The 19,924-nt window shown below is 39.9% G+C and overlaps 1 protein-coding gene across 3 annotated transcripts in view; it reads right to left on the bottom strand.

The window, feature by feature from the left end:
• Positions 1-17,740, bottom strand: part of caln1 (calneuron 1) — a 59,780-nt gene extending 42,040 nt beyond the window's left edge. The window contains exons 1-2 of one of the 3 annotated variants that reach the window (XM_044203166.1): positions 17,242-17,740; positions 7,335-7,456 (exon numbers count right to left, since the gene is read on the bottom strand). In XM_044203166.1, the coding sequence (XP_044059101.1) occupies positions 7,335-7,449 (115 nt within the window). In that variant the 5' untranslated portion in view covers positions 7,450-7,456; positions 17,242-17,740. Of the gene's footprint in view, positions 1-7,334; positions 7,457-15,560; positions 15,975-17,241 lie in introns of those variants that run through there. The other 2 variants (XM_044203165.1, XM_044203164.1) reach the window with 2 other exon arrangements.
• Between the last annotated feature and the right edge of the window lie 2,184 nt (positions 17,741-19,924).

Genomic DNA, 19,924 nt, shown 5'->3' with positions numbered 1-19,924 from the left:
TACAGATTATTTTCCCAGCATTAAGACGAGCGTCTCATGAATAAATCTATCAGTGACTCTGGCCTTCGTTGAGTACTTCCCTGTGTCTGGAGCGTGTTGGAACAGAATAATAGCATGGAGACTAGGTTTATACATTCAAATGACTCATTCCATCTCATGCACAAATGCTCCTATCCATCAAGTCTCATGGCACATGGGGAATACTGAACTGCCTTCCAACTCAAAACCTGACATTTGGCACAGCAATATTTCTACCAAAATGACAGAAGAAACAAAAGTTGTCACAGCAAACTCCTGAAGAATCCTAAAGTGGTAGAGTTTGTTAATTTTGTATGCAAATTATGCCTTGCAGTGTTAAATGTTTATGAGGGCATCTGTTTATTGCATGACTGTGTATGCTTGAACGACTGGTGCCGGTTTACTTGCATTATGTAATCTTCTCACTATCACGTTCTACTTGACCTTTCGAATACAACAGCGATGCTTGGCATCAACAGGGGCACAGCTGGCACATGTGCTAGCGTTGTCACCAGAACTTTAACTTTAGTAACACAACTGTAATGTAACAGCAAGGAAAAAAGAAAACATGATCACATCAGAGCTGTCCAGCACTCTAAGGTGCACCCAATTATACCAAATATAATTTTCTCTGAATGTGCAGACAATCTGGAATCACAAGAGTAATACTGACATATTCCTTAAGTGTTGTACATATTGCATATTGTTCTTTTATACTTAAATGTACCTTACATCATCATGTATCTGTGATCACGTCTTTTGAGCTAATATGACTATAGGTATTCATCTTTTTACCATGCATACAATTAGACAGTGCCACACATTAAACAAACTCACCATACTACATTTGTCACCTCAGAATTTTTGTTTTCACTGAAAAATTCTTCAACAATGGCATGTCACTGCAATGTCCTGGCTTTGAAACTAGCCACAGACATTTCTTTTTCTTGCATATATCTAATATAGCAGTGTTTCACACCAACATTTAAGAAATGTGTTAGATTTAGGGTTGAAAATGATTTTCAATATTGATTAATCCAACAATTATTTTACAATGAATTGATCGTTTTGCCAATAAAATTTAAGACAATTGTATAAAAGATTATCATTATCATTATCTAAAGGTGGCATCTCAAATTTCTTGTTTTATCCAAACAGTAAAAAACCCAATGATATTCAACTTACCATAAAATATGACAAAAAAAAGCAACAAATCCTCAAATGTGAGAAGCTGGAACCAGAAATGTTTTTGCTTGAAATATTAATTAATTCTCAAAATAGTTGCTGATTAATTCTCTGTCAATTGACTAATCAACTAATCATTTTAGCTCGAGATAGATTTATTAATAAGAACCTAATATGGGATAAGGCTATTAAAAAAATCTAGAAAAAAATTTGAATTATAAAATTTTATTGAATACATTTAAATACTTTTTGATTTTGATTGACAGAATGATTGTTTTTTTTGATTGATTGATTGATTTATTTTTTATCTCAGGCTAATACTGTGTCAGATATGAAAACAAATGTGTTCCATATTTGATTACTGGTTGTTCCTAGAGTCTCCAAAAGTAGAATGGGAGCCAGAGCCTTCAGCTATCAAGCTCCTCTCCTGTGGAATCAGGTCCCAATGTGAGTTCGGGAGGCAGACACCATCTCCACATTTAAGAGTAGGCTTAAGACTTTCCTCTTTGATAAAGCTTATAGTTAGTTATGCTGCTATAGGCCTAGACTGCCTGGAGACTTCCCATGATGCACCTCTCTCCTCCTCTCCCTCTGCGTCTGTACACATTCTTATCCCATTAATGCATGTTATTAACTTGACATCTTCTCTCTCCCGTAGTTTCGTGCTTTCTCTCCTCCCTCCTGTCGCGTTCAGCAGGTATTTCTGCCTCTGGAGCTGCAGAGTCTGGATCTAAGATTGCGGGCCACCTGCTGCTCCTGTGTTCCTGCTCAACACCCACTAGTACAATTATTATTATTAGTCTTATTATTATAATTATTATTATCATTATCATTATTATTCCTATAATTGTTAGTAATATTATTATTTTATTAATATTACCATTAAATTATTAAAAATATATGTGGAGATTGCATTATGCTACTGTATGCATTCTTCCTCCTGCTCTCTTGCTCTCTCTCTCGCTCTCTCTGCCCAACAGGCAGTGGCAGATGGCCGCCCATCCTTATCAATGACTAAAGATTTTTTGTTGTTGTTGCATTTCTGCTTCATTGTGAAAGTGATAGCTGGAGAGAGACAGGAAAGGCAGGGGAGAGAGAGAGGTGATGACATGCAGCAAAGGAATCAAACCACGGGTCACTGCGGTAAGGAGGTCTTCATACATGGTACGCACTCTACCATGGGGGACTACCGAGGCGCCCTCATCAATGACTTTAGGTGTTGTAGGGTCCCAGTGGGACTGAGGAGAGGGAAAACACAGTCAGAACCCTGGACAGCTCCCGACTCCTGCTAAGAGATGTCTGTTGCATGTTAGTGATTCTGTCTGTGTGCTGCAGTAGCTTCACGCCCAGTACCAGTCCTGTAGTTAGCCAAAAACTGCCAAGTGGGAACTGCTGTTTATATGCCCATGGAGTTGGAAACAAGCTGCCTAATGCTGGTGCCCATCAGCCTCCCTGTTTCTTCTCCCTCTCTCCTCCAAGGAAAGCTCAAAGCTGGTGGGCTGAGCAAACCTCCCTGCAGGCTTACCGCCGTCTAGCTCAGCATGCTCAGTGAAAGAGCCTGAGTGCCGACTAGGACGGATTTCTTCCGCTGGCCTTTCACTAAACCTTTAATAAAATAGCCTATTTTATTTTTTTCTGTAAAGCCTGTCTCCAGGACTTCTTTATTGTGAAGTCTGCCTGAAATTAACCCTGGACTACCACGGTGGATACAGATTCAGCTCAAACATGTGGTGGAATGTCTATGCTACTAGACTCTGTTGATCATTATGCTGACTGCTGCAGTCCGCTGTTAGAGCCAGACTTTCACTATAGAACCATTACAACTCTAACTATCCCAGTATACTGTATACAGTGTATACAGTACACCCTCTGGAAATTACATTGGATGAAATTTCAGCTGTACAACATATTTGGTGAAAATAGTGGAGTGAAGTTAGTTCTCAATCATAAAGCTCCCTAAAAATGCATTCATGTCTTGGTGTTCCCAATGCTGAATTCATTAAAATTCTGGCTAATGTCTACCCATGCTGGCCCGAGGTGATAGAAAATGTAGTCAACATTTGATTTACATCAAACTGAAGGAAAACAAGTTTCCCTTAATGCACAAATGTAAACAAAGTTCTTGGCCTGGGGAAAGTACCAAACCTCACTCAGCAACAACATGACTAAGAAAGCATAATGTACATGAGGATGATGCCCACTACAGCATATCACCAAACTGAACAAGAATTAGATGTTATTCACTAACCTCTTTATGTCCATCATTGTCATGGATAACATGGAAACCACATTTTAATCTCTTTATCAAAAGTTATTTATAGGCCGAGGCTTTCAAGTAAAGATTGTGCTCAATTTAGTAAAACTTCACATCCCCTTAATTGTTTTAGCTCAAGAAATGTGGCATTACAGTAAGTCAGTAAACAGCTCAGTTTGTTCTTTCAGGATGCGACACCAACAAGCCTGGCATATAATGGAGAGTTTTCCCTGCAAGAATGCAAGAACGGACCAGAGAGCACACTGCGTATAAAGGTGATTCTTAAAACCTGTAGTTTGTCCTTGCATTCGGTCAAGAGCAGACTATTCTCCTGCACGGTTCTCTTTTCTGTGCCTTGTCTGCACCATACTGTAACTCAATTTGCATTAATTTGTTAATGAATAAGACAAAAACTGTCTGCTCTTAAATTGACAATTGAGTGGCAAGAAATGATGTGCAAATTGCTCTCAGAAACATCTCTGGAACAAAACTACAAAAGGTGCTGTATGGCATGGAATCAACAACGTTACACATTTAGTTGAATAAATGACAACTGTGAGGACAAAGTTGTGAGCAGTGGCCATCATTTTAAATTTGGTTCATTACTTTCAGAGGGAAGGTTGGGATGTTCTTGCTGTGTATTAATAAAGAAACCCTGGTTTAACTCTAACCGCCTGTTGGATGTAAATACTCAAACTAAATCTTCAAAGCCAGTCTTCAGCTGAGTGACAGCAGAGCTCCAGGTTTTGACTTCTGACTGGATCACAGATCTGCAGTCAGGCATGGCAGGAAGTGTGTTCATGTTCACACACTGAATGAAACCTCTAAGAGCAATGGAACATCTTGTGAAGTCTATTTCAAAGAATTCAATACCAACCCTACATCCTACAAGTGATATTTAAAGATCCTGTACTGGTTTAAAGACCAACTCTCCTTCCCACTGTAATGACACAGTCAACTCAATGGGCATCACAGGGAGCGAAAACACAGGTCAGGAAATAGTTTATTTTTTAGTGTTGCAAAGAAGTATTGCCTCAGTGGCTCAATTGCTAGTGATGCAAAGTATTTGTCAAACTTCAACCTCCACAAAAAGCAAAATCAGAGCCACAATTTTGCAAGTGAAGCTCACATTACAAAGTTGCTGGAGAATAACTACCAGCTGCAAACGGATACTGAAATAAATACAGCCAGCTACCTCTGAATGACTGACTTATGTTGTTGTCAAATCTTAAGGCTTTATCCATACAGTAAGAAAGACCACTTGTTCTCTTTATACATCCTTACATCCAACAGCAGCTTCTCCTGAGAGATGAGACATTTACAAAAACACACCAGTTGACTGATTCCACACCCCCAGCCATGTGACAGCTTGGCCCACTGCTGCAAGCTTTTTAATGGCCCTGGACAAATACAATAAATTGCCTCTTTAAATATTGTGAAGCAGAGGGTTGAATGTGCAGAATGTAAAGGCTTTGTAAGCTGCACTGGGGAAAAGGAATCGGTGGGACACATACAGGAGTTACTAATGACGCTTGAAAAAGACACAAGACAGTTAAGGCTGTTTCTGATGGTGTACACCTTGTATGAAAACCTTGTACGTCCAGATTGTCTGCTTCAAAGAAGGATCGCAAACGTACTCCGCACAAAACCAACATTGCTGTTGCACTACTGACCATAATCACCTGTACCTACTACTAAAGTTTTTACTTGGTTTTTAGTCCATGCATTTACAGATGTATGTCATGTGTTTTGGTAAGCATGCCACACTCTAAAAAAAAAAAAAAATCCACTTGGAAATTGTTTGGTGTTTTTGACTGTAGCGCTGTCAAAAAATGTATGGAAAGTGTAAAATGATTATTTTTCTTTTTTGTTATTTTATTGAGTTGAATATGTTTCCAGTTTTGGTGCAACGATTGCCATGCTTTGTGGGAAGCGTAATGTTGCCATGGGCAACATCTTTCTTTAGCCTAAATCTTTAGATATTTTTCATCAGTTACTAGCAATTTCAGTTTGCACTGCAACTGATTTAAATTTGAATTTGATTATTATAAAAGGCAAGCTCTTAAGGTAATCTCTTTTCAAATCATGAACATTTACTGTATCCTCAATGAACATCACAGACATCATTGGAAAACGAGAGCTGGGGTGATCCCAGTGTGACATCAGTGCACTCTGGTTTGACTGATTTATGACACTGAGAAAATGGATGCAATTTTTCATAGGTAAAGGGCCTTGCTGACAAGCACTTCAATAACTGTTAAGGCATGAACGACTAACTTCTCCCTCTCAGATCTCAGATAACTAGAGACAATCTAAACATCCAAGTTGGTGACCTTCTACAGTAGATGATGCCACCATTCAACCAACACGTAGAGTATATAGTAAATACTGATACAGTAATTATAGTGTTGACAGACTGCAGTTTGTCACTTTCACAGTGTTTAGTTGACCTCATGAGAACCCTCTAACCACAAGATGTTTCTTAATCACCAAACAACATGAACCCGTTCAAACAGGAATGAGAAATTCATCCGCTGCAATATCTCCATGCATATTAAAACTCGACCCTGACAGAGTATCTGGCTATTACCGTGTGCTGTGCAGCCAATTTTCTAGGCGGCAGCTTAATGTTACATCAATGGATTAATATTTTGGAGGTCTGGGGGAGTCTAGTTTGTTTGCTGCCTGTGATGCTGACACTGCTGACTCTGGCAGACTGTAATTGATCAGGTTTGTGTTCTACAGGCCCAGGTGATTACTCTCAGACAGACTCCAAAACAAAGGGTTCATGCACACAGCGTAAGCTACAGCCAGAGAGAGAAACCAGCAAATGCGAATGCTCCTGTTGAGATAAGCTACGTAGAGAATAATGCATTACTGTGCTTTGTTGGCTCAGATGAGGAGGATACTGCTGGTTGTGTAGCACAGTTGTGTATTTCAAAGCATTACTAACTATAAAACTGACTGGATCATCTACTGTCCTTTAAAACAAAACCTGTCACAAGTCTATTTACTAGTGGCCCTCTGGCATACTACATCATTTGTGGATCTCTTAAGTAGCTGGAAATGTTTTCTGAAAAAAATGAAACTCCATATGGGTGTGTGTTTCTGCAGTGTGTACAGGCTTGTTGCCCAAAATAGTCATTTTTACGCAGTGGCTCCCACTGTGTGACCGTCTGATCTGCCTTAAATATCACATGACTGGCTGCGCTTCACTGTTGTCCTTGTCCTCGTTACCTTTATTTTTTTTCACCACATCAAGATGACAAGATCTTCCTCAACATCTTTGTTGCTTTTCCACTGCAGCCAGTGTTGTTCTTTAACTTTTGGTAACAGTTTCGCTTAGTTTTGGTTTTGCATCACCCTCAAGCTGGCATGAAGCGTAACTAAACAGAAAGCTGCAGTGAATTTTTAATCATTTGTATGCGGCACTATATTCCAGGAGCAAGTATTTTAGTCAAACGTCTTTTTTCCCCCACTATATAGCTGACCTTAGTGTTACCTCTTGAAAATAAATTAATTAAAAAATGGTAAAAACAGACTAAAGCTGGCTTTGGCTGCGGCTGAAAACACAAAGCACATTATGTACACACTACTTTTTTTCCCATAAGAGACAGTGTGTTTAGATTATGACTTCAACAGTCACTGAAAAGCTACTAAATAAATGCATCATCTTGAAACAAATTCATCAAGTATGTTTTTCAGGTTACGGTAACACACAGTAGCTAAAATATAATCTGCTCATCTTCATTTGTAGTAAACCGTTGCCAGTGATTATGGGGGTAGAAAGGCAGGCAGCAGCAGCCAAATCACTTTAAATGGACATTAAGCCTCAGGCAGGACAGCAGCCAGCAACCAATTTACTGAGAAGGTTTACCATGAAGCTCCTCCACGGAGATGCTGGCCAACACGTCGCTGTCACTGTCTGACAGCGAGCGGCTCAGGTAGTTCCCCTTGTAGAGCAGGCCTGCCGTCACATGATGGAACGGCATCTTCTCCCTGAGAGACAACAGAAGGAAACATTTAGACAGCGGTGAAGGAAAGGGAGCAGCTGAAGAGATTTCTCTCTTGGGTTTTTTGGAAGATTAATTCTCAACACCAATTAAAAGCTCCACACATTACACGTTTCTAAATAAGGTTTAACAGCAGGGGGGGACTCCCATGTGTGATTTTTCGTGGTCTTTGCAACATCACTGTACATGAATGTTATCAGGCATTCAAATTAGCCACTTACCAACAACAAAGTTATGAGAATTGACCTGTGAGGTGCATAAATCTGCATACATTCTCTTTTCTTTCATGTTGTTTTTAAGTCAAGTAAATAACAACATGAAATGTGAACCCATAATCAGCTATAGGGAGCTGGTTTGCACATTTGTGATATTGGGGAAGCTAAAACAAATTAACGTCCAAGGAGCACAGCATAAACGAGATCCAGAAATGAAGCAGAACTCATTCGTTAGGAAGTCACACAGTGAGGGAGACTCATATAACTAGAGGTAAATGTAGTGAATGTGTGTGTATGTGTGGGTGCGTGAGAGCATGTGCGTGTCTACTGTATGTGCAAATGTGACTGAGGCAATTAATTATTCAATAAATCGCAGCCCAAGGGCACAGGAGGAAAATAAGAGCACATAGAGCAGAGAGATTTGGGCAAGTACTTCCTTCTCTCTAATTGGATTTCGTCTCAATGAGCACTTGGAGGAGAAGAACGCTTCTGAGACAGAATGAGGAGTCCAAAATGGGCTGAAACATTACACCGAGAGAGCAGTGCAGAACACTGAACTGCGCTGAAGCATTGGGCTTTCTCAATGTGTTTGTCTCTTTTATCAATTGAACTTTGCATCATATTTCTGCAGTCAGGTAAGCCTCACAATTAAAAGAGCTTTGAGAGCACTAACTCAACATGCGCCTAAAAGGGAAACATGCTCTTTGGAAAAGTAGAGGACAAGTTAAATGTGCAGCAGTTCAGCTCTTTGGGTTTTCAGCAGCATCCACAGTAATAAACTGAAGTTTAATGAGTTTTATCCTCAGCATGACACATGCAGGCTGCTGTTCCAGGTTACGAACCAAATTAACAAACATGTGCTCTCTGGATACGAATGAGTCTGATTCTTCACCTTGTAATGTCGCTAGTTTCCTCCTAAAAGAAACAATAAAAAAAGACACGCACATCCCCGTGCCCAATAGGATGGGTGCTGGATCACAAAATATCTAACAGAGTTGAAACAGATAGCCCCGCACACCAAGTAGCTCCCACTAAAAAAAAAAAAAAAAAAAAAAACATTTCATATTAAATATATACACAAATTAATTCAGACAGGGGACAAATTAAAGGAAAAACCTTAAAATAAAAGAGTGGAGAAACATATCAAATGCAGATGCTTCCGTGCACCAGGGCTCACTGAATGGTTTGGTGAGTTTGAAAATGACGTAAAATGCTACGGCCTTTACAATCACCAGATCTCAGTTTCACACATATGGAAGATTTTGGACCAATGCGTACGACAACGCTCTCCACCACCATCACCATAAGACCAAATGATATAATATAAATCTCATCTTGATCTCAATAATATTACTTGGTTTTTCCTTTAATTTTTCACCCATCCGTATATCAAGGCTACGTATATACAAAAGGTACTTGAAGAGAAGAAAAAAGAAAAATACAATAGTCTCCCAATAGTTTGTATTTAAAGACTCAGGCTAAATAGCCATCATATATACTACCTATTCGAGGCGCCTCTTATCTATTATTATAATAAGGAAAAAAGTGACATCATATGTAAAGATGAACGCTCAAAAATGAAGAACACAACATACAAAATGGAAATGTTTTACTGTTATAGACATTACACAGGGTATTCATTCACAAAAATGACCTAATGTCATAATCCTCATTAAGGCCTTTAGTGGCCCAGTGTACAGATCCTGAAGAGTTCAGGTTAGGAGCATAGAGTTCATGTCTCCCCCTCTGCGCTAGTTTTCTCCTACCCATCTCTTATTAAATGATTATATACTACACATTGGCACGGTGAACCATCACTGCACTACACATACTGCTCTGTAATAAGGCATACTTAATGTAACAAAGGGTTTATAAGTTGTAACCAATGTTTTATTAATGTTATTAATGCTTCATCAGTCAGAAGCCATTTTTGAGTTGGCTGATAGAAAAAATTCCCTTGGCTTGTGTATCCTCCTCTAACAAAACCTTTAGGTAGCTCTAAATTCATCCTGCAGGATGGAAGTAAGTACATTTAAGCACTGTTCTAGTGTAAAAATTGTTTTTTTTACAATAAAAGATAAAAGTAGCAGAGATAGAATGCAAACACATTAAGACCTCTTCAATGGACAGTTTAGCCACTTGCAAAGTTGCACATTACTTACATTTATAACTGCAGACCGGAGGCCTTTTATAAACTGAGCAACTCACGGCCCTTTATAATTGACTCACTTTCTAATTAGCCATTAAGTCTTCAGTTATAAACATAAGTAAGTCATTAATAAAGGGTTGTGGGTTACTCACTACCTAATAAACCATCCAGTGTAAGTTATGCTGGAGGAGGATTCACACCAGAAAAGAGATTTTTCATAACCTGGCAACCCAAATGTTGTTCTTATTAAAATGAGATTGATACATTAAGACCAGTAGGAAGTGATTCATTAACCATGAATAAAGCCATTAGTAACAACGTATAAATTCATGCATTATACGAAAATTGTACCTAGTGTTGTACCTTTGCAAAAACTTATTTATTTTGGCAAAATGGCAAAGTCAATAGGCAAGCAGATATGAATAGGCAAGACATAATTACATTTCAGATTCTTAAACAAGACTGCCATGTTGCACATCATAACTGAGTTCAGCAAATCAAGTTGGACATGAAACATGAAAACAATGTGTTTAAACTGAGCCAACCAGGAGCAAGGGAAACGTAAACTCTGTTCTTTTAAATGTTCTCAGCAGTGAAAGAAAATTATGTTGGAATATACATCCAATAATTGATCAAATATATCTTTAATTTTAGTTTTTGCTACCATTAGCCCCTTTTGAAGGCTTTTCACCATATGTCCACCACCTACCAATGCTCGTGTTTCACTGATTGGAACTGCCAGCAATCCGTTACCTCCCAATTGAAAACTGGTCCCTGCATCTTTCTTGTTTGTCAGTTTAATAAGCATGCATATCAAGACATCTGCACCTACGGCGAAAGCTTTTTTATGACCAGCTTTCGTCGCACGTAAAGTCAGGATTTTTCATTTCCTAATTCATATATTATTCAGTCATCTCTCAGCTGTCATTATGAATATTACAATCATCGCTCTTGCCCGTTCTTTCCATATTATCGTTACAAGCCAACCCATATACTGTCAGCTGTTTGACGCAGGTGTATACCATCCTGGGTTTGCGATGCTGCAGCTAACGTGAAGAAATATTGATCAGAATGATTTACCATGCAGGGACAGAATTTACATATATTCCATTACTGTAAATTCTTCAGGAGCAGACTGTGCATTCAGTGTTAAATAACTCAGTGGCTCATTTTGAAAATGTGTGTTCTTTTGAAAAGCAGAGAGTGGATAGAAAAAGACAGTAATGGTATGCAGCTCAAACTTTTGTCCTTTGGCTTTACGATGGCAAAAGTCAGCTGTGTGTGTGTTTAATGTGTTCTGTGTGTGTAGTCTAGGAGCATGGAGGGCAATTGTGGCTTCCATTGTGAGTCTTCTCACATTTCTGACACTTTGGCTCTGCGTTCTTGGCCAGCACTGACCAGAGGACAGACGTGTTTTAGCAGCAAGGACCAGAATGTTGAACGACACAGAGACAAGATGTACTGTAGGAAGTTCGAAGGCTGGACTCATAATCAGAGATGGAAAGTACCAAAGTATTTTCAGTACTTTAGTAATACATTTTTGTAGTTACTAGTTCCTTTACAGATAGTGGGGTTTTACATGCAAAATGAGCTTCATGAAATATGATGCACTGTTGGAGTTTAAACATCAGCAACATTTGGAGTATTCAGAATAGGGCTGAAACAACTAATTGAATTAGTTAACAGATAATTACTCTGCAAGTTTGTTAACCAAGTAGTTGAGAAAACAATCTCAACACTCCATTTAGAAGCTGTTCTGTTCTAAATGGACCTTGTGGTGACATTGTTTCCCTAACTGTTATTTATCAAACCAAAATTACATTACAAGATCATCGTCTTTCGAATATCTTTGGGTTTTGGACTGTTGGTCGGACAAAAACAAGCAATTTCATGGCAAACAAACAAAGATGTTGACGTGTCTAGGAGCACAGGAGATAAGATTTTACTGCAATATTTTACGATAATATCTCACAAGGATATAATGTTTATTAATGCAGTAGCTGAGCTGTGAGATAAAATCACTGGATGGTACCTCAGTATTTTTCTGAGCAAGCTACTTTGACGAATTCTGCATCCCCAACTCTTTGAAGATATACAAAGATGCTTTTTCCCCCCTTACAACAACTGCAATTTTTCTTCTGATTTTCAATGTTGATTAGTTATTGATTCATTGTTGAAAGAAATGCTAATCACAGAGTCCAAACTGATGTCTTCAAAGTTTGCTTGTTTTGTCCAATTTACAATAATATGAAACCAAGAAATCCTCCCATTTGAGGGCCCATCCACTAATTAATGAATCACGTAATTGTTTAGTTTTACTCATTACCCTTAAACGGACTGTAAAGAAGCTATCTTGAGTGAAAGTATGGAGGCCTAAACGGGGTAAATTGTTTTAGCCGAGCTGTTATATCTAGACTGATTAGAACAAAGCAAGAATGTGTAAACTCACACATGAACGTAACACGAAAAGCAGAATAAACCTGCCCTCATTTAATGGGATAGTAACTCAAATTCTACATCACGTTGAGGCCATTAGCTAATGCTGTTATCCAAAGTAACTTTCAGCGAGTGAGTAAGTCAGGATTCAGTGTGTGGCTCAAGGACACGTTGAATAAACGAGACACACAGTTGCTGATGGCTGCGCTAGCTGTGATTGGACCTGTGGCATTTAATCACAGGGACAACCTGACACTCTGCTGTTTCTTGTGCTCCAAATTTAAGCCTGAATATGTTTCCACACTATGGTCAACCCATCACCAGTCTATTCACTTCTAAGAGCTGAGTTGCTAGAAGTGGCAGTTAAGTTTGATGGCTGGGAAATGATAGTCAGAATAGATATGATCAGAATTCTGTAATTTGATTTCAGCAATGCCTACAGTACACCTGGCATTCGGAAAATAAACAGCTGATTACAGACTTTTAATTCTTCCATTTTTCCTGCATTTTCCCCCAAACACTACATATAACAAGTTCCACCTGAGTAAAGGTAACAGGTGTGTACAAGATTCACAGGTAATGGAAGAAAAGGTTCTGCATGCTATCAGTCAAATTTTGCAACTACAGCATCTTTAACCTGAACAAGATTTTTACATAGAGACCTGCATCAGAGGATGTAATTACCTGATAAAAGTCTCAGCGTTTGAACGTTTTGAACGCTCCTGATAAAAATGTTCTAAGATCAGTAGACAACACGCAGAAGCTCATCTTTCTTTTTTATTTGATGTTTTACAGTGTTTAAAGTCCCAAAAACGACGCATAGAGGTTGCATACATTGCTGGATTTTATGATGATGTCTAAATTGTGATGATGATGTACAATCAGTCGGAACAGTAAAAAACATCAATTATGTTTACTGTGGTGTGAATGTACAGTACAAATTTCTTGTTTGAAAAGACATCTTCTGTTAGAAAACGGTACATTTGAGAAAATAAAAACCATTCAAAGCATATATAGTCTTTTCTTTTTAAAGCGCGTTTCCAGTCAGCCCCACTCAAAATATTTCAAGGTAGCCTGACACTAGACAAACTATTACTGCATCATTTACAGTCCTTTTCTTTCCAGTGTTGTTAAGACTGGGTCATGGCAGAACTGAACCCAATTACAGCAGAGACCATAAATAAAACCACCTCCACTAAAGTTGTGTGCATGCCTTACAGGGAAAGCAATACTTATACTGACACTTCAAGGATAAGATAAAGATGACGTGACTAATCAAAACACTTTGACCCTGAAGGAAGAAGCAGTAAGCCGCAATTAAGCTGTTGCCATTAAAATGCTGCGTGTCCTCAAAGAACCGGCGGGAATACAGGATGATCTCATTCTCCTTAGCAAACATGTTGTGTCCAGCAACTAGACATCATAGATGAGTGTCCCAGGATCAGGACAATGAGAAACAGAAAGGCATCAGTTCAATTCTAATTCTGAAAAATACACATCAAAAGCTCTTGAGAATCCAACATGTCTTCAAATTGCTTGTTTGTGCAAAAGCACAAAACAATTATATTCAATACACAATGATATTTAAAAAAGCAGATACTCCTCACATTTGAGAACCTGCAAAACAGCAAATGTGTGTTTGCTTGATAAATGACTTAAACAATGATTTAAAATATATCAAAATAGTTGTCGCAAAATTTTTGTCAATGAAGTAATTAATAAATCATCTTAGCACTACAATTCAAACATGTTGCACTTCCTTATAAAAAAGGTGGCATTCATGTCATAAGAGTTGTACATTGTCCAGAAACAGACGATTACAGTCTCATAGAGACTACACTTGATATTTTCCATGTGATTAGGCCAATAGGCTGTCCAAGTACATACTGTGTAGCCTGACAGTAAACAGACTATTTGTACACATTGATCTCCTCCTCGACATTGAAACTTTGTGATATAACTACATGTCAGTCAGTCCTGCGAGTGCCAAACCTCCCTCTCTTTCTATAAGAAATGACTAACCAGTCCACGGCCACACCAGAGTACCAAACCAGTCCTCACAGTCCGCACACCTTTGTTCAAAGCTTTGTGCATGACAAGGAGGCAAGACGGCAATTTCCCACATCAGACCCCGCAGCACAACGGCCAACAGCAATGAACCAATACTGAGGGGGGCACAAGCAGAACATTGTGTACTGGCAGTAGACCCTCCAGCCATAAAATCAACTTTGTAAAGAGGACCATGACACAGTGACATATTAAGAAAAGACACCAGTCCTAGTTTTAATAAACCAAGTTATCAGCAGGATGTAATTCCCCTTTCAAGGTACAAAGAAGCCGCTATTTCCATAACACTGACGAATTGGCATTACTTCCCATCACAAGGAAACACTGCTGCACTATAATACCAAAAGAAAGGTGAGCTTTGCTTTAAGAGTACACCCACACTGAATCACACAGGGCTGATAATGCCTTTTGCACTGCTCTCTGCTGGTTCAAATTTCTTTTTTGATCACACAGTTATCACAGATGTGACAGCAAAAGAAAAGCACCTGCTATGACATCACAGATTGAGGTGTGGCCACATCAGCAGAATACTTAATGTGTCGAATCTATAAACTTTATATCAAGTCAGAAGTGAGGTATTCTGGCCACACGTCAATTTTATTGACACTCTCTTTGGCATTTCCATATAGTGGGGAAGCTTGGTGCTGTCTGACGACTCTGTCCACTCATATGGATCTGTGTAAACACAGTGAGCCTTTAACAGTACTGTACACTGATGTAGCAAACACACAAAGGAGATGCTAAAAAATCATCAGTGTAAAAACAGAGCAGTTCTATCTAGCAAGTCTTGATTAAGATGGATTAATTACCAACTGTTTTTGATCACACAACCGAATCTGATCCTTAAGTGTGTAAAATGACACCAAGTTATGCAACATAGACAACAAAACAAATGTGTGGGTCAAAATCTGTCCCTGTAATGTAAATAATAAGGTGAAAAAAAATTACTATAAATCAATAAGACATGCTTGAACCTTCTGTAAGAGTAATTTATGGTTAAATGACTTTCCAGTACCATGGACTGTGCTGTAGAGGCACACAAGGTGCTTGAAAACACCGCTAACTGGGTGCAAATGCAATTCATCAAACCATCACTGCAAAACAGGAGTCAAACGTTCTGCAAACTGAGAAAAGAGACGGGAAGTGCCACCTCTCTGCACACATTACTTGCTGCTTCCTGCAGCAACAGTCTCTCTCTCTGTCTCTCCTATGCTGATTCTTACCCATACTGGTGGCTTTGACTGTACTCAGCAGGATACTGCAGCACAACAGGCTCCCTCACCGGACTCTCCATCATGTCCACCATCCCGTCCCTCAGGTATGGGTTGCCCGGCAAGTCTCCATTAACCTCGGAGTGTGTCCCCGGCGGCGGCATGCCGGTGGGCTCCACCATCTGAGGATCAGGCTCTGTGACCTCCTCCTCCATCAGACTCTTAGATGCAGTGGTGCCTCCAGCAGCAGCGGCCGACTGCCTGTCCACGAACCACTGAGCCCGGCTGCCTCCACAGTTTGGGCTTGTCCCAGAACAACGGCATCGGTTCCCAGAAACCCGTTAATATTTGAGCAGTGAGAGCAGCAGGTACGACAGCTCCTCTCATGCTCCACTCCTTGGCTCCTCACTCCCTCCCTCCCTCCCTCCCTCCTTCTCTGTGACTCCCTCTCTCCCCCTTTGCTCTCTCACTCACTCTCCAGTGCAAACATTCCTCCACATGAGGAGACAGAGTGGAGGGCTCATTAGTGAGTCCCAATGACAGACTCAGCCCTGCCTGCCTGCGGCTGTGCTCACAAAATACACAGGGAGAGGCTAGAGAGAGGGGGGGGGGAGAGAGGCAAAAAGAAAGAGAGAGAGGCAAAGGAAAATGAGAGAGAGTGTAGACAGACAGACAAATAAGGAAGGACAGACCAACAGGAGGAGAGAAAAAGACAGTGAAGCAGGATTGACAGATAAGGTGAAAGAACAAGGGAGACTGAGTGTGTGTGAGCAGGAAGAACACCCAGCCGTTATCTCCCAGTGGATTATGCTTACAGTGCGCTCTGCAGTTCAACACGGGGATGCTGTGAAGGCACATCACACACAGAGCGACACATCTCCGGGAGAGCGCGCCGTACGTAACAGCGTGCGCCACCGCGTGGCGCAAGAGCGCCCTTTGGACGCTGCGCGACTGGAGGATGGTGGTGATGATGATGATGGTGGTGATGATGATGATGATGGTGGTGGTGGTGGTGGTGGTGGTGGTGGGTGGGGGCCGGCGGGGGTCAACAGTGAGAGCTCTGCTGAACCCCTTCACAGCTCCAGTGTATCACATCGACGAACACACACACACACACACTCACTTCCTGTGAGCTGACAGAAACTACATTCATGCAACAACTACGATCATCACCAACAGGCGATAGTGTCGGTATTCTAATTAAAAGACATTCCGCTCAGACTTTATGGTGTCTTATGATGTTGGTTTAAAATAAATATACAAGCTTATATTTGTCTCTGAAATCAGCGTGTCGTGTTGAAAATGCGCCTCAAGACGATTGATCTTAACCAGGTCAACGGTCAATAATGAATAAAAAAAAAAAAAAACTTCATGAACCACGGATCAGTCGATTTTGTTACTGCAGTCTCATTACACGAAAAGGAAAATATTAATCTGACTTATTTCTCACACATTCTCTACATGATTCACCTTGTGCTGAGACATATAAAGGAATGCAAATTGCAGCAGATATTAACACGGACTCTGGACATCCGCAGGTCCGGACCGATCCAAACAACAGGTGTGGGTCTGCGGGGAGCACTTGTGTGGTTTAATGCGGACAGAAAAAAAAACACCAATAGGCTGTAATAATAAGCTCCAGTCTATTCATTTCCCACTGAAAGTAATTTATTGTCTATTTTACCCAATTTACCTTTGAGGGTGTTAAGTGTCGGTAGGTGATCAGTCAAATCCGTTTCTCGATGCCCGCAGTAGGATCCAGTTTAGAGACTTTAGGTTGGACTCCTCAATCAGCCTCGTTGATCGATCCGGGTTGCTTGTTGTGTTATTAGTGAATTATTCATTTATTTTGGGAATGCACTGCAGTCATTTCTTCTCATCGTAAAAAGACGAAAGGTCACACCTGTTGGTTTGTGTTTTTTTTTCTAATATGAAGACCAGCAGGAGCAGCATTCAATCGAGTTGCACTTTTCGCCAAACTCTCATCAATGTTTTAATGTCTTCTCTCATTCCACGTCGTATCCGGTTATATTCACGGACAGTGAAGTGTAGTCACAAAAACCCGTTCACGGCACAGGTCAGTTGACTCTAATTAAAAATCCATGGAGTGAAGATCCACACACACAGGTGCCGTGCGTCCGTAAGATTGATGAGAGCAGCCCGGTGACCAAAGGAGACGCTCCAACCCAAATCAATACGCAATCGAGCAGGAGATCAGCGATTGGCTGCTTTCACTCTGTTTACCTTAATGGCTTTATTGTGTCATTTTTAACCGGAGAAACTACCTGCTCCGTTTATTAAATATTTAACTGGGCAAATGACTTCCATGACTCTTGTTCCGGGCTCTTTTTCAGCTCTAAATTTAAAATTTGAACTTGTGTCAAGCAACGCAAAACAAGATGTTTTCCGGTGATGACTTTCAAAATAATACCGTCATTGCCGACCACAAAACCACAACATTTTAGTATTATTTAGCACAATTATTGTTTCTCTTTATATTTGGCAATTTTTAGACGTCTGTCTTTGATTTCTTTGCTTTTCATTTTCAGAGAGTTGACGAAACTCAAGTATTTTTTCAAATGGCACCACTTGATATTTAGAAATGTTTTGAGTTTCTGCCTACTAAGTTTTAATAACCTGAAATCAATGATGGTTATCAGTTGGTGAAAAATGATATATCTTAGCCTACTTTCATTTTTTTATATATCAGTTGTAGAGAAGGAGACACAAAGATAATCAATCTGCATAAAATACATAATTAACTGTAATTGTTCCTCAGGGAAGATTAAGCCTTAAAATGTGTTTTCTTTACTGACCACTGTGTTGATTTTAAGGCCAACATTAGTCTATTCCAGCTGAAAACTGTCTTATTCCCATGACCCAGTTCAGACTGCTGTACACTGACCGATGTCTACCAGAACCAGAAAACAAGACAGAGTGTCTGTTTTGGAAATGGTGGCATTGCTGTAAGTGATGAGACGTTCGAAATAGATCTGAGTCAAGTGACACCAAATGAAAAGTAACCTGGTACTTTCTAGAGGACAGTGAATAATATAGGCTCCTTACAGCTGATAAAATGATAACTGCTAAAACACGCAGCCAGTTTCTCAGGATGGCTGTGCATGTACTGTATGTATTAATTCAGTTAATGTGGTTTTGGCTCCTGGACATCCCTACAGTATTTATAGATGTGGATATCTGAGAGGACAAACCTGAGCCCACCCTGGACAGCCCGGTGAAGAGTCAACATCTCCCAGGAAGTCTGAGAGTACCAGGTGATCCAACATGGAGGAGACGCAGTGGAAGTTGTTTGGGAACAAGCAGCAGCTGTTGCCCTGCTCACCCTCCTCACACTGACCTGAATAAGAAGCAAAACAAATAGATGAACAGGTGGTTCTGCTGTGGCCAACAAGCACATCACACCGTTCCCCTCATTTAGTATTTACTGAGAAATATGTTGCACTTGGAGGAAAGCACCTGTTAGAGTGATGATCTACAACTTCTTTATTTAAATAAATTGGAGGGGAGATTATTTTAATAGTTAATGAAAGATTTTGCATTTTACAATTTTAACACATAAGCAGGTCCCTCATTCCCAGTTGTTACAGAAGCCATTAAACATTTTGTTTGTGATTTGCAGGTCAAAAGACATGTAAATGTATTAAATGGGAGAAATTTGGTTGCAAAGAGAAAGATTTTTTACATATAACCATTGTCTCAACACCATTTCAGTGATTATTTTTCAATGTGTAGTAAGGACCAGCTTCATTAAAATACAATCAGTGAAAAGCTGTTCAAACAATGGTTACAGTATATTCAGGCTACAGCAGATGTCTAAAAAAGTTCACTTTTCAACCAAATGTCACCCAGTTTTCACCTAGACATCTTTTGACCTGCAAATCAACTCTTGCTGGGTATTTGAGCCACTGTTTACACACACACACATGCACGCACGCACAAAGGAATGACTGCTTGTCCAAAAAGGTGTGACAAAAATTTAGCAAAACAAAACATGATCACTGTTAAAATAAAGCAAAGCAGAATCAGTGGAACAGATTTTCTGTTAAATGCCTGTTAGGAGCCAGCGGTTGAATTCTCCTGAAGGCTACAAGGTTGATGACAGAGCACTTTCTGCACACCTACTCTTTTTCTTTATTCCTATTCCTGTCAGTTTAATCAAATGAATGCCTATGTCTAACAGGGTATTGTACATTTAACGGTGGTGATCTAGCTTCAGGGTAATGTGCCCATTAAAAATACCAGAGGACAAAAAAGGCCCTGACAAAGATGCCACCCACCTTTTTACTGTCAAGGTTACAACAATCATTTTTCACATTTTAAGGCATTTGAGGGTTCTCAACCCAGTGTGACTTGGT

This window comes from Siniperca chuatsi, linkage group LG7 (genome assembly GCF_020085105.1).
Source record: "Siniperca chuatsi isolate FFG_IHB_CAS linkage group LG7, ASM2008510v1, whole genome shotgun sequence".
NCBI classification, from domain to species: Eukaryota; Metazoa; Chordata; class Actinopteri; order Centrarchiformes; family Sinipercidae; genus Siniperca; species Siniperca chuatsi.
Note: the sequence above shows the minus strand (reverse complement) of the source record. Positions and strands in the feature narration are given on the sequence as shown.